The sequence below is a fragment of the Mesitornis unicolor genome, unplaced genomic scaffold, assembly GCF_000695765.1.
Source record: "Mesitornis unicolor isolate BGI_N332 unplaced genomic scaffold, ASM69576v1 scaffold6938, whole genome shotgun sequence".
In the NCBI taxonomy this organism is placed as follows: Eukaryota; Metazoa; Chordata; class Aves; order Mesitornithiformes; family Mesitornithidae; genus Mesitornis; species Mesitornis unicolor.
The window spans coordinates 4967-19946 of NW_010199720.1; the positions used below are offsets into that span (position 1 = coordinate 4967).

General features: G+C 51.6%; 1 protein-coding gene across 1 annotated transcript in view; it reads left to right on the forward strand.

Annotated features, from left to right (window-relative positions):
- Nucleotides 1–2991: 2991 nt before the first annotated feature.
- Nucleotides 2992–14980, forward strand: part of LOC104544611 (single-stranded DNA-binding protein 3) — a gene marked incomplete at its 5' end in the record, with an annotated part of 17367 nt that continues 5378 nt past the window's right edge. The window contains 5 exons of the mRNA XM_010189532.1: nt 2992–3090; nt 10857–10937; nt 11745–11804; nt 13525–13591; nt 13699–13775. Of these exons, the coding sequence (XP_010187834.1) occupies nt 2992–3090; nt 10857–10937; nt 11745–11804; nt 13525–13591; nt 13699–13775 (384 nt within the window). The remainder of the gene's footprint in view (nt 3091–10856; nt 10938–11744; nt 11805–13524; nt 13592–13698; nt 13776–14980) is intronic.

Here is a 14980-nt window from a genome sequence, read left to right on the forward strand (position 1 = left end):
GAAGCAAAAGGTGGTGATCCAGATTGTCACCGCGCCACTCACTTCCACCAGAAATGGGGGAAAAAATCCAACATACGTGGAAAAACAAATAAAATACATACATATGTGTGCCTGTGTGTGTGTACGCTATATTGGCGTGCTCTGGGAATTGCGTTTTGTTCCCAGCATGGAGCAAATTTACCATCTAATAAAAGGCAAACGAGCCAGCGCGCTGGCTGCGCCGGGGCTGTCCTGGCTCGTCTCCGGTAGGGTTGTTTCGGTGGAAGGGAATTTGGGGTGTCGTGTGCCAGTGAGGACCCTTGGCGTGGCTGAATGTGGTTTGGTACAGCTCCTACGCTGCTGCCCGTCCCCTGCCTGCCCCTCTGGCATCCCCACCTTGCCCATCCCTACCTGTGCCTGTGGGGTTTGGGGGGCCTTGGCAAGCAAACCCCAGCCAAAATCTCCAGAGTCCGTAAAAACAGTTTCTTAGTCCAAAAATTGTGAATAGCCAAGTGGGGGCAGCTGGGAGGGCAAAAAAGTCCTGGTTTTTTTTGGAAATAGGTGCTGGAAAGCCCTTTGGGTTTGGGTGCTCACCCTTGGGGTTTGGGCGCTCACCCTTGGGGTTTGGGCCCTCACCCTTGGGATTTGGGTCCTCACCCTTTGGGTTTGGGAAATTTGTTCCTGCTGTCTTTTTTTCGCCTTTTCCTTCCTTTTCTGGCACATCCCAAGGGTTTTGCAGAGCTGCTCCAGCTGCGGCTGCGCTCCCGTCGCTCCTGCGGGGCTAAAGGTGCCTCTGTGTTTACCTTAGCGGCGGTGACGGGGAAGGGGAATAAAATAGAAATAAAATGTCACTTCACAGCCTTGTAAATCATTCATCAAGGGCTGACCAATTTGGCTCCCATCCTACAATATGCTCAGGGCACTTGCGGGTTTTTAATTACCGACTTCTGCCAAGCGCCACATGTGTGAGGAACTTTAAATCCCCGTTTATGCCGTGTAGGCATAGGTGAGGTTTTAGGGTGTTTAACGCGGAAAAATACTCTGTGGTTTTCTGGAAAAATGAGCATTTGCTTCAAGATTTCCTTTGGCTGCTTTGCCCTCCTCCCTTCGGTCCCTGTTGCAGGGGGAAGGAGGGGAGCAGCGCGCTTTCCCCCTGGATCACCAAAATACGCGTCCGTCCTCGCTCCACACTGCTTCGGGATCCATTTTGCTTTGGGAGATTCCCCCAGCGAAGGATTATGGTGTGCTGGAAATCTCTTGAAACCATAAAATATCACCTTGGCAGCTTTATTGCAGCGCTCACCGCCTTGGGAGAGAAGCGTCTTGCGTGATAGAGGGTTTAATAAAGGAAATTCCAAATGGGCTCGCTGCAGTTTGGGGCTCGGTCTTATATATTTTTGCATTAAGAGCCGTCATCTGCTTTGCAGAGAAACTGCAATATGTTCATGGCCTTGGATTAAGATTTGGTTTTACTTTTATAGCTGACCCACTTGGGGGGATGGAGGGAGGGAGAGAACTGGGTTCACTCCCTCTCCCATCTATTTTTGCTGCCGTCTGATGTATAAAAAAAGCCTGGAACGGGCAGGCTTATTTTTCCTGCCAGGACTTTTTTTTTTTTTAATTTTTATTAACTGTAAAAACACTCAGATCTGGCCTTTGCTGTTGATGGAGGGAAGGCTGCTCAGGGTGCCTTGTTCAGGGGCACGGGGGAAGTGTGGCGTGGGCTGTGCCTGGGGGCACAGGAGCCCATAGCTGCAGGGGGATCTCAGTTATTTGGCGAAGGGGGTCTCTTTTTTGGGAGCAGGGATTAGCCTGGGGCTCTCCGGCCTCTGCAGGGCTTTCTGGTCTGGGACACTGAGATTCCCAACCAGACATTGGGGTCCCACCTTGGCAAGCCTTAGTCCTTAATAATAATCCTTCGTCTTTTGGGCTGCACAGCTCCTGACACCCCGGCTTCCCCCCTCTGCTCACATCTTGCAGTTGTCACCGCATCGGATGCGGTTGGGGGGCCAGGGCTGGCTCGGCTGCTGTTGGGATGTGGCGTTTGATAGAGTCAGGAGGCCCAAGCTTTAGGGTAAAACCAAGCCAGCTCACACGTACCCCATCTGCTCCTGGGATTTTCTAGGTGGGAAATTTTTCCACCAATTTTTTTCGTGGTAGGCGATTTTCCTTAGCCCTGCCATGTGGTTTTAGGTGATTAAGTCCGTCGTCAAAATTCATCCTGGAAGTAGATCAGTGATCCAAACCCAATTAATATCACTGAGACTCCCTTGTAACTGCCCGGGGAATGGGGAGTTGTTTGGCCGTGGGTAAACAAGAGTGCACTTCAATGGCACGGGTACCACCCGTAACCCAGCAGGGACGTGTGTCAGCAGGGTTTTCTGGGGAAAGACATTTTTCTTACTGTCTTCCCAGCACTGCCAGTAAGGAAATCCATACAGCTAGAGATGCTGAGCAGGGTGGCCAGGTACCCCCTGTCCCACCTTTTTGGAGCTGGAGCTGCCCAGGTGGCTCGTCCTGGGGAGACGTGAGGGGGGTGTGACCCTGCAGATTGGGTGTGATGAATTTGGAAATTTATAATACAACCTTGGCATGCTGGTGAGGTCGGAGAGGCATCTTTTTGGGAGGACAGAACCGACCCAGCAAGCATGCAGGGGTAGGTAGGGTAAGAGAAGCCTTAAAACAGCTTCTGACTGAAGTGACGTGTTGGGTGAGGCTCCTCAGTGGATTAACGAGGCTAAATGCCTGGGTAACTGAATAAATAAGCACCAGAATTATCCCTGGGTTTATGCAGCCATCTTCTCCATGGGTGAATTGCAGAGGCCGATGCCCCTCCAGCTCCAAGCCTCTCCTCGTTCCCCACGTGGAGGGAAGACACTTGAGGTGCGATGCTCGGGGCTCCGGAGATAATAGCCTGACTGACTCAGTGTGGCACAGCAGAAGAGATGGCTTTTTTAATGTGCTTTTTTTCTTAACTCCGACTCAAACCCACCGTGTTTGTCCTGGTTTTGTTCCCTGCAGAGCGCAGCTGCTGCCCCGAGTCCTGTGCTTGGAAACATTCCCCCGAACGACGGGATGCCCGGGGGCCCCATCCCGCCCGGCTTCTTCCAGGTAGGCTGTGGCTCCTCCCGATGATGCCTCCACACCGTGCACGTCTTCGCTTACGCTCTGGGTGTCAGCGCTGTCATGCCTGTGTTGTTTTTTCCAAGGGGATGCTAGGGAAGCAGCATGCCCGCATAGCTGACCTGTCTAGGGATAATTCCCGTTCTGCTGTCCTTCCCCGTTTGCTTTCTGTTTTTTTTGTGGCCTTAAAGCGAATTTCTTTCTTGCTCGAAGAGGTTACTGGGTATTTACAACTGATGTTTTTTTTCCAAAGCTGCTTGGTTTGTGTTTGGGTTGAGATTGCATTTGTTCTCCGGTCCTAACAGACGTGCATAATTGAAAACATTCTGGATTTTGATTCCTGAAACTTCCCCCCTTCCTCGCTCTGGTTAACCGCTTGATTTTTTCCAAATGCAATCACTGAAAGCATTAACAAATGCTGGCTGCGGCTGCAGGCAGGAGCGGGCTCCAGCCAAGTCCCCGAATGCCATGGAGGCACCTTGTAAGCAAATACCTCGCAAAGTCCCCAAAGTCCCCTCGCTCCTTCCTTCTCCCGCACCGAGCTCTGACTGAGGAGGGAGTAACGCATATTTAGAGCGATGCTAACGAAGAGGATCGCAACAAGCACTCGGAAAAGGAGTATTCAAAACTTGAACCATGGGGGTTTTTTATTTCTCTGGAATCTCTTTGCACTGATCTGCAGCGGCGCAAGCTCCCGGTGTATTAAAATCTTCCTTCTTGAGGAAGAAACGCTTGTTTGTGTAACGAATGGGATCAGAGTTGAAAGGAATATTTGTTTTGGCAAGCTGCTTTTTTGTAATCTGGGCTTGTGATTTGTATATGGGAGAACTTCTCGGGCAGGAGACAGGTGGACTCGATAAGGCGCTTGTGATTTATTGTGGTGATATCTGAGCGTGGTATCATCATTTGCGTGTGCGTGTGGGAAGGAGGGTCCTGGCTTTTGGGTTTTTTTTTCAGAGAGATCCTATTTCCTGAACATGCTTTTGACAAAGTAAGAAGATCTGATATCGATTGAGAACCCTAAAACAGGCGAATCTTGTCGCAGCACTCGGCAGCACGGGGTGAAGCCAGCAGCAGAGATGCTATCTCACAGGTCATAGCTGCTGCCAGCAATTCAAGTGCCAAGCTGCTGCTTCCAACAAACGTGTCTCCAAAAGCCCTGCTCTCACCCCGCAGTGAAGCTCAGTGTCCTTTGGGACACTGCTCTGCTTCACGCAGAGCTGCGAGGGCTGCAGAACTGGCACCAAGTTAGGGCAAACATGGGTTGGCTTTCCCTGAGAGGAGAAGGTGAGGAAGAAGAGTCACATCTCCCTAGACATGCTGTGCGTGCTCCCATCTTGACTCTTCCCCTTGACAGCTTTTCCCCCTGCTTTCCTTTCAGCCCTCCCGTAGTGTTTTTGCACTGATGGGTCTGATTCAGGAGCAGACAACCCGTCCCAGCTCCCTACCTCTCATGGACCAGGAGCCGCTGGGGAAGGGAGCCTCAAAAGCAGCCCCTCTTTCTCAGGATTTTTGGTGGGGTGGTCCCGAAAACCTGGCAGAAGTAATGGCATGGGTGCAGGTGCTGTGCACAGGGATGCTGCCCGTCCCCAGAGCCACCGGAGGGAAGAGAGGACATGTCCCGATGCATATGGCTCGCATGTGACATCTCGAGAGCCTGCCTTTCCTGAAAGCCCTCCAACATCTGGTTTCTCCTCCCAGCCCTGGGGATGGAGGGGAGGAGAAGAAAAATCCCACCTTTTAACACAGTCTGAACATCCCCCCCTGTGAAAGCCCCGTCTGATTTATGGCGGGTGCTGGAGCTCGTTCCAGCTTCAGGAGCTGCTGCAGACCAGCGCTTGCAGAGGTGGGCTGGCGGTTGCAGCTCAGGGGTAATTTCTTATCTCTGTAAGACATTAAAGCACTGAGCTTAAGAAAGCAAAACCAAAAAGATCACAGGAGATGCACAGGACTTCTCCTCGACGCTTTCTGTGCCAGCCGTGGGAGGGGCTGAGGTTCCTGGCGGTACCACCCAAACCAGTGCCCTCCCTGTGCCAGGAGATGGGAGGATGGGGAGGTCTCAGGGGGTTTCAGCATCTCACTCTTCTGCTCCATGGTGCAGTCACCAGGGGCCTGCAGGATATCCCCGAGGACAGCAGGCATGGGCAGACCGTTTTCAAGAGGTTTTAGAGGGCCTGATCCCATCCTGGCATGGTGGGGCACCACAGCAGGAGCTGAGGAGGGAGTCACCAGCAAAGCTCAGGTTGCCAAAACCCAGTGCTACTGCTCTGAGAGTGCATGGACCTCCCCCAGCCCCACGCATTTGGATGTGAGCCACTGTTTGGCAAAGGGGAAAAAAAATTAGATGGACCATTCCTGCGAGCTACTGGCCCAGAAACCCCCAGGAGTGAGCTTGGAGGAGAAGTGACACGCCGGGAAAGGGAGAAGAGAGGAGGAGCCCAGGCTGCAGCGCCTTGCAGGGAGAGTCCCTTCCCTGCACTGGAGGCCAAAGGAAATGCAGCCTCTCCCAAAACCTTCCCAAAACGGTAGGGAAGGAGAGGCCCTTGGGTTGGCAGGGCATCGCATGGTGCCAGCCGGCGGCACGGGGGTTGACGGCCGGTGTGGGTAGATGCTGTTATTTAAATCTCTGTCTTTGTCCCTTTGAGATGAGCAAACAAATCCTCTGCTCATCCTCCTAAAGGTCACCGGAGGCGTTCCTGCTTTTGTTTTGCAAGCTGGATTGATGCCGGGGTGCAGATCCCTCACATGAGGGACAGGGGATGCCAGGGAAATGTAGAAAGGAAAATTAAAAACGGAAAGCAATTAATACCACACCTTCCTACTACTAAATAAATTGTGGGGAGGGGCCCAGCCAGCAGCCCCCCACCACGGCCATGCCTCCTCTCCTCTGTGCGAGCTCCCTGCGCCGCCCTGTACCCCGCACGCTGATGAAATGGAAAGTTGACCATAAATCAATGTCGGCGGCTGCGTTAGCTATGCATCAGCGGCTCGGCGCTGAGATGCACCAAAACAAAGCACTGGCTGCTCGGTGTTCCCACACTGCCCCCTAATGCAGGGAGACCTCAGGAGCCGGGGACGACGGGGGTCTCCAGAGCTTGGGGGGGCTCCCCCTGACACCCTCTCTCTCCCCGCTTCTTCTCTGTGCACCCCAGGGCGCAGCTCTTTGGGAAAGGGTGCCCACAGAGGTGAGGATGGTGAAGCCAGGGATGGTAGGAAGGGGTCCATGTTGTCCTTCTCCCTCTTTGGATGCCACCATTTTCCCCTTGCTCGGCTGAAGTGACGTCTCAGTGCCACCAGCTGTGGTCGCCCAGCTCTGGCGAGGTGACGGGAGAGCTATAAAACCAGGCTGCCCGTCCCAAAATCCTGGGGCAGAGCTCGGTGCCAGCCTTGCACCAGTCAGGGTTTGAAGGAAGGTGGCTTACAAGCTGGCGGAAAGGAAAAGCAAGCATTGGAGAAAGTTGGGTTTTTGTTGTTTTTTTTTTTCTTTTCTGGAAGTTTAGCAGGATGCCCGAGGCTTTTGTACCGAGCGTCTGGAGCATATGGTGGGATTTGCAGTCAACTTTCTCTCGGGTGCTCCAGCCAGATGGAGGTGACTGTTCTTGGCTCCGACTGACACGGGTTTTTCCTGAAGAGCTTGTGTTTAACATATTCCTTAAAACCAGACTTCTGCAGTTGGGAGCCCCAGCTGCAGGCGAGGCAGAGCTCCTGCCCACGGCTGCCTTCCTCCGTCTGCGAGGGAACTTGGCCCGCCTTGCCCTGCTTTGCCTTGCCTTGCCTTGCCTTGCCTTGCCTTGCCTTGCCCTGCTTTGCTTTGCCTTGCCTTGCCTTGCCCTGCCTTGTCCCTGCCTTGCCTTGCCCTGCCTTGCCTTGCCCTTCTTTGGGAAGGAGCAGTTGGATCTTCACCCATCACCATGGACCATGGTCTTCCTCTTGAGAGCACCTGGAGCATCCCTCCTATAGGCTCCTTCAGGGATATCTTAATTTTTTCGGTTGACAACTTGCAAAAATTCCCTCTCCTTCGGTAGGAATAAAGCTCCTATCCAGTAAACCCAGGCACATCTTTAATTAATCTCCATCTAATTTACTTTAGAATTTTCTAATGACAAAACCAGGGGCAGGTATTTTAAAAGACAAGGCGCCTTCCTGTTGCTAACTCTGAATTGTTGGTATCTTGTGGCAGCGATGCTTTGCCTCCTTGTACCCATCCTGCATTGTTCTGCCACCCCTGGAGGTGCTTGAAAATGTTTTTTAAATAGAAAAAACTCCCCCATTAGCTGAAAGTATGTAGCCCATAAAACATGATCCATTTGTGGTGAATTACACTGGAAACATCAATTGACACACACAGAGCTATGATCGCTCGTGCCATTTTCCATCTTTAATATTTTACAAGAAGTTTGAGGAGTCGAGCTCGTGAAAGACGGAGTGGAAATAACCTGATCGCCTGGAAACTCCCAGCAGCAGCAAACCTGGGTTGTCTGATGGGCCAGATTGGGCTTTTAAAGTCCCTGTAGTGTAGAGGGAGGGGGGGGGAATGAAACAGAGAGGAGGTTGAGGCACCGAGAGCTCTTGCAAGCAGGTTTCTCTAATGCTGTTTTAGCTGTTTAAAGTTGCTCATTGGGGTTTCTTTGAGGCAGCTACAGGAAGGTGAAGAATAACCCCCATGCACGGCATCCAGTTTGGGAATTAAAAAAGAAAATTTGGAAGGTGATGGGGTTTCTGTGGTTGGGGAAAACGCTGGTCTGGAGATGAGAGTGGATGAGCAGGTCTGGGTCACCCAGCACGGCATCAGATGGAGCTGTGCTGAGGGAATGCAACTGCAGGGCATTTGGGATGCACAGGAAGCAGGACTGCGTGCGTTCGGCCTGCTCTTGTAACAGAACTAGTTAATAACTGCTAAATACACACTTTTGGAAGAAAAGAGGGTTATTCTGTTGGTTGGAGCCCACATGTCATCCCTGCAAAACACTTGTCTCAACCGCCACAATCCATCGGGATCATCTGCCGCTTCCTCCGCTGTGAGGGAAACCCGTGCAAAAAAGCAGCCAATCCGGCAGGCGTTCCCGGCTGAATGCAGGTCCTGGCCCTGAAACATCTGCAAATGTTTATGAAGTTAACAATATCCAGAGGGTCTGTGTTTCTGGCAGAGCAGAGCAGCCATGCCGTGGGGGCTCAGGAGGGGGCCTCAGTGGTTGCAGCCCGGAGCGAGCGTTTCGGATGCTGCTGCTCGTTGCTGTTGTGAAAAAGCAAGAAAATAAAGGGAAATAAAAAGAAAAGAAGAGAAGAAAAGCCCCTTTCAGGTCCTCATCGTCTGCTGAGGTGTTTGCATGAGCTGGGTATCGGCAGTCACATTATCCAGAGGTCTCTGCCAGGAGTGGTACCATGCGGGGTGATGCGATGGTGAGGATGCAGCGGTGACGAGGATGGAGCATCCTGGGCCGGTAGCGCAGGACCATGCATCCAGCAGGACGGACAAGTGATGCTCTCCCAATCCACTTGCAGGGGATTTTTCACTGGTGAAAATGCTGCCATGTCTTACAGGTGCTTTTTCTACAACAACCAAACGCTGCTTGCTCTGAAGCTCCAAATGCAGCCCCAGAGCATAACCGCTGGGCCCAGCCGGGGTGCGTGTAGGCGGCCATGGCCCCCACGCATTCAGGGGGGGCCTCACACGCTGGGAGATTCAAGAGGGAGGACATCAGGGATTTCACGACTTCAGGATGGGGTCTGCGTGCCTGTTCAGTCAGTACCTGGATAACAACGACCCCTTCTTGCAGCGCAGCAAGGCAGGCTTTGTGGAGGACCTGTTGGCTCTTACACTGAGGGGACTTGAGCGTTGGCCTCTGTGAGTCCTGGTGTTTCCCTCCCACTTCGTTTCGTCACTCGTTCACCTCTGCCAGCCTTCCCTACCCTAAATCCTGCAGCTGTGATGACGCATAGGAAGGGCTTTGGTGGCGGCCAGTCCTTGCTGGGGAGTGCTGTCCTCTGTGAGTGTAGTGGGATCTGGCTGCTGCCCACCAGGACAGTTTGCATTTGCACAGTTAGCCACCTCAGAAGCCAAAATAAGTCGAGTTTGGTGCAGGGAGATCATTACTTCTGCTTGATGCTGCAGTTGGACCACAGAAGTTTGTCTTCTCCGCTCTGGTGGGACGTGGATGGAGAAGACAGTTGCGTTGGCACCAGGAGGGTTGTCCTGAGGCGCCGTGACCTCTTCCAGCCGAGGTTCTCTGGGCAGGAAGCACAGGGGCTGATTGCCTTCAGCTCCTGGAGAATAAATGGTGGCGTAAATGGTGGGACTTCATTTCCACGAGCAGGGAGGCTGGCAGGAGGCTGCTGGTTTCAATCCGCTTGGCTCCATCTCGCCGCAGAACCGTTCAAATTAAGAAAAAAAAAAAAAGGAGGGAAAAAAACCCACCCTCTTACTTTATTTACATTGCACTCAAGTTTGTGCCGTACAAAAGATTTGCAGGTGCAAATATGTCCTGCCTTCATTAACTTCCCCTCCCTTTTTAATTTATGTGATTTCAATTTTCCTTCCCTGTACTGTTAATTAGGGGACCCTCTAATCAGTACCATTATCACAGTGGTATTCATGTTTAGGAAAGCTGCTAAACAAATGCTTGCAAAATTGCTAAATGGCTAATTAATGTCTGTTAATTAAGAAAATTGCTCATGGTAACAAACCATGCCATTGCTGGCAGCAGCTAGAAGGCGAACACTTGTTGAAATTAGTAACGAGGCAGGTAGAGAACATCTGCTCCGACGCCGGTCCCGGAGCCTGCCGTCGCTTCCCATCACCTCCTGACAAAGCTCGTTTGCTTTCTCTACCGATTACACCTTCTTTTCACTCGAAAAAAATACACCTTATTTATTTATTTTTGGTCTTCCTTACATTAACACGCACCGGTATATTCTTGCACCGAGCAGTTTTTCCAAGCGAATTTTCATTTCGTGCTTTTAAGGGAAATTTGAAGGGGGAAAAAAAAAAAAAAACCACCACAAAAGTGGGCGTTTCAAGCCCAAAATGTCAGCGGCTGCTGCATTGCAGCCTTAAACCTGCACCGACTAATCTCTCCTTTTTTCCCCCTAGACATCCTTTCTTTGCTCGCAAGCCATTTTGCTCGCGTCCTTAGGGAATCCACCCACCTCGAGGAAGGATGTTGCATCCGCGCGGGCTGGCGATGCAGCCCTGCTTGTGCCGGCCAAGCGCTGGGACGTGCTCCTCGTCCTCTGCGCTCTCTCCAGCACCTCCAGTGAACCACCATCAAAAAACCAAACAAGCCCAAAACCTGGAGGTGTTTCCAAACTTTGGGATGAGAGAGGAAAAACGGATTTTATATTTTTTTTTTGTTTGTTTGGGGGTGTTTTTTTGGATTTCCCCCAACCTCTCCGGTCCTCTCCCGCATAGTTTTTTTTTCTTCCTTGATGCAAAGTGTTTCCCTGTGTGTTTATCATTGCAGACTTGGTTGAACTACCGGACCATTTACCATCAAATGTGGCTGATGTATTTTGACAGATGTTCTGATTTTTAATTATTTTTTTTGTCTTTTTGCGTATATCATTTATTCATATTGTTCAGCTACAAACGGACAGAAAACTCAATTGAAAAGTGGAAAAAAAAAAAGAATTTCAAAAATTAAAACCGGGAGAATTGCCTCCCTGACGAAACAGGTCCGCCCGTCAATCCTTTTTTTAGCTCTTTCTGCGCTTTCATGTGCTAATCCATAACCTCCTTCTACTGTCTGACCTCACAGGGACCGCCTGGGTCACAGCCCTCGCCACACGCACAGCCTCCACCCCACAACCCTAACAGCATGATGGGACCCCACAGTCAGGTAAAGACACTAGCGATGGGTAGGGCTGTGAACCGGGACGTGCTGCGCTCGATTTGCTTTTTTTCTCTCCTTTTTTTTCCTGTTTTTTTTTCCCCCCCTCTAGAAGCATGCTGGGCAGCGGGTACCTGCTCCCCTGGGGAGCATCCCCCGGGCATCCCAGCTCCGAAACAAAACGTTGGGTTTTTTTCTCCCATTTTTTTATTTTTTGGTCTATTTTTTGGATGTGCAGTTGTCAATAGACTTGAGAAGTCAATCGTGGGTATCAAGACTGTTTTACCTTCCCAAGGTAGCCTGAGATGTTTAACTTGATGTGGGTTTTTAAGCTTCTGTTAGTAGCAGCAGCTGTAAAAAAAAAAAAGTAACTTTTAAGTCTTTCTTCTTTCTTTTTTCCAGTACTTAGCATTGGGGGTTTTTTTCTGTGTGCGTGTCTGTGTGTGCTTTTTTGCCACTTTTAAAAATATATCTCTATATATTTAAACTTGACCAGTATCTAACACCCAGGGTTTCCCATGCACTAATTTTAACAGCCTCACCTGGTATTGCCGATGCCAAAACTCTCAAACAATAAATCTACAGAGAAAATGTTTAAAACGGACTCCGGACATCTTTTTTTTGTTGTTGTTTTGGTTTTTTTTTTCCTTCCCTTTTGAAACTTTAACTTTTTAAAAAAGGATGTCTCCAGAAAAAAAACAACAACCAAACAAAACAAACCAGACCAAAAGCAGTGTGTACAGTGTAACCGGCGCGCGTGGGGAGCGTGCTGCCTCCCCGCAGCCCTGCCCTCACCTCCCTCTTGTGTCCCTGCAGCCGTTCATGTCGCCGCGCTACGCCGGAGGTCCCCGGCCCCCCATCAGGATGGGCAACCAGGTACGGTGCTCCTGGGCTCTGGGTTTCCCTGGGATGGTTTTTATTTGGGGAGAGGGACCAGGGCTGGGTGTGCTGCAGATGCTCCTTGGGTTTGGATAGCAAAGCATCAATCACCTCCCTCAGGCACCTTCGCTTTTCTTGGGGGTGGAGCATCAAGTGTCACACAATTTTATGTAATTCTTTATTTTTCTTGAGGTTTGGGTATACCCAGGGTGTAAACGGCAGTGGGCCGTGTGCTGCTTGTTTTTTATTTGTGGTGTTTGCTCGCTGCCCGGCTGGATTTTCCCTGCAATCGCAGAAAATTAAAGTGATGGAGATAATCCTGCTGCTGGGTTGACCAAGCGCTTAGATCAGCGGCGGGGTCAAGCGAGGCAGGTCACTGCTGAATTTTGGGGGCTGGCTTTATCCTCTTATCCCGGCTTAAACAAGGACAGTTTGTTTCTGGCCATGCAGATGGGGGCTTCCCACCCCACGCACTGCCTGGACGCGTGGCCCTTGGTTGAGGAGTTCATTGCGTCCCCAGCGAGGCTGTGCGGATCTATAGGGTAACAACCAAACCAGAGGTTCAGGGAAATTAAAGGAAACCTGTAATTACTTTGAGCAGCAAAGGTGGCTACGCAGCAAAAATTATCTCGGGGAGCTCATTTTTTGGCTAACAGCGTGATTTTGGAAGTGAGTACGGTGAGCTGGGGCAGGCAGGAGAGGCACAGCACCCGCGTGGGGTGGCTGCTTTTGCAGCCGGGTTGAGCATCCAGGAGCAGAGTAAAGTTAATTAGAAAGATCTCTTTTATTTTTTTCCCCCCAGACACCACATATAAAAGACAGATTTGTACCTACTCGGAGCTCAGAGAGGTTATGGTCACATCCAGAGGGACGAGAGGAATAAATAGGCAGGCGGGAAGGTCAGGCAGCAGAAGTGTAAATATCCATCGCTACAACCTCCCCTGGTTTATCTTCCTCCTGCTGCCAGCTTCCAGGCTGCGAAAGAAAGAATAGGGATTGGGCAGATTCTGCCTCAGCTTGGCCATGCACACCCTGGGATCTGTCCGTGTCGGTATCCAAAGAAAAGGCAGCGCTGTAGCAAACCTGTTTACAGTTTGCTTCCCCCAGGCAGATGATAATCTGCATTTTTCTCCCCCTTTATCTGTTCGGAGCAGCCTTTGAACTTTAAATAGCCCTTGAGGGAACAGAGCTAGGGGGAGCATCCGCCTTCCCCTCCTGCCTGTGTTGGGGACAGGTCTGAGTGACGCTCTGCCGCAAATGGAGCATCTCCCTCCCCATAGGCGGCTGATGAATTGCTGCAGCCTGGATGGTTTGGCCCCGGCGCTGTGTAAATATTCGGGAGCCGAGCTGCCAGGCTCCTTTCCCTGCCGGCTTTGACACCTCTGCCCTGTGCAGCCTGGGCTTCCCCCCGCTCGCCTAAAATACGGCAGCCAGACAGCATGTGGGCTGCAGGGAGAGGAGCAAACACTGGCGCCTTGTTTGGTTTTTGGAGGCTGTTTGCAAAAGGAAAGGGGAGGCAAACACTCGGAGGCTGATGGAAGATGCCTGGGATGCGGGATGCAGTGGGATGCAGGAAGCTCGGACGGCTGCATTTCATGCCACAGCAGGAGTGGGAGCAAACCCTGAAATCCTCAAGCCTAGATCCAAATCTATCTCTGTAGGCTGCATTTTAGCAGTTATGATAATTTTTTTAATCTTCCTGCCCTTGTTTCCGCAGCCCCCGGGTGCCGTTCCCGGTACACAGCCATTGCTGCCCAATTCGATGGATCCCACGCGACAGCAAGGTAAACCCAACGGAGGAGGGTTGAGCATGAACGTTTCTCGTTAGCTGCTAATTTGGGACCGGAAGCAGCTGCTGTGCCGTGTAACACCCCTGCTTTCCTCCCAACAGGGCACCCTAACATGGGCGGCCCCATGCAAAGGATGAATCCTCCGCGAGGGATGGGCCCCATGGGTCCCGGTCCGCAGGTGAGCCCAGCGCCAAAAAGCATCTTACGGCTCAGCATCGAAACAACCTCCTGGGGCTCAAAGGGCTGGCAGTTTCCCCCCCCACACCTTGTCCCCCCATTAGTGTTAATGTGTTTTGCATTAGTCTTGCATCTGGAAATCCCTCCTTTTAACACGAGTGAGGTCTTCAGAGCTGCGCGGCTTCGTTAAGGGCACGGCAGCCTCTCTTCCTTGCCCTTCCGTTGGAGGGGCTGGCACTTAGCGCTGCACTGGAGCAGCCTTCGAGTGCATTACGCAGCCTGCCTGGGAAATAGTTATGACCCTAACAGCAGGAAAAGGAGGAGAGGCTTACATTAAAAATAAATAAATAAAAAGAAATGGCAGAGATCCCTTTAGCAAGGGAATAAGGCTTTCCTCGGCGAGGTTCCCCTCCGCCTGCCCTTCCCGCTGCCTGCCTGAGCTCTCTATTTCAGGAAAGGGGAGTAAACTCCTGAAATTAAGCAGATCTGGGTCAATATATGCTGTCTTTCCATTGATTCGCTTTACGGAGCGGCTTGTTGACTCACTCCTGTTTGTTCCTTCTATGAGACTTCAAACCCAGATTACCATATTTTGGATGGAGGTTTATCCTCTCTGCCTCGTCGCCTACGTTGAGTTTGTAGCGCGAGGATCAGAGTCTGTCAAGAGATGAGCGGGCGCGCTGGAGTTTTGTTTTGTGGGTTTTTTCCCCCCCCCAGAGACTGTTGAGATAAGCGAATATTGTGTAAAGAGGGAGTTGTGTCATCTCTTTTTAGCACCAGCCTGTGGATGCTGCTCAGGGATGCCCGGCTGTCTCCACAGGCACCTAGGGCAGGGGATACAGAAACCCGCACCAGCATCATTTCATGGACGAGCCCTCCAAAAGCAAAGCCAGGGAAAGCTTCGAGTGCTGCTGCTGCTGCGCTTAAAATCCTCTTTTTCCTGGAGGTTCGCACCCAAAAAAAAAAAAACCATTGCGAGCGCGGCCTGCGCCAAGGAGAGCGGCGGCGGCGGCCTGCCCGGGGGAGGCTGCTCGCTTCCCACTTGCAAAAGCTCACCGCGAAACTTGGAAGCGGCGAGCGCGCGTTCGGCGCCGCGTGGGATGGCGGCAGGGCTGGGAGCCGGCGGGAGCTGTGAAATGTTCGGAGCTTTATTTTTGACTCTGCCGTTCCCTGTGTACGTACGTGATGGAAAGGGGGGGGGGGTTT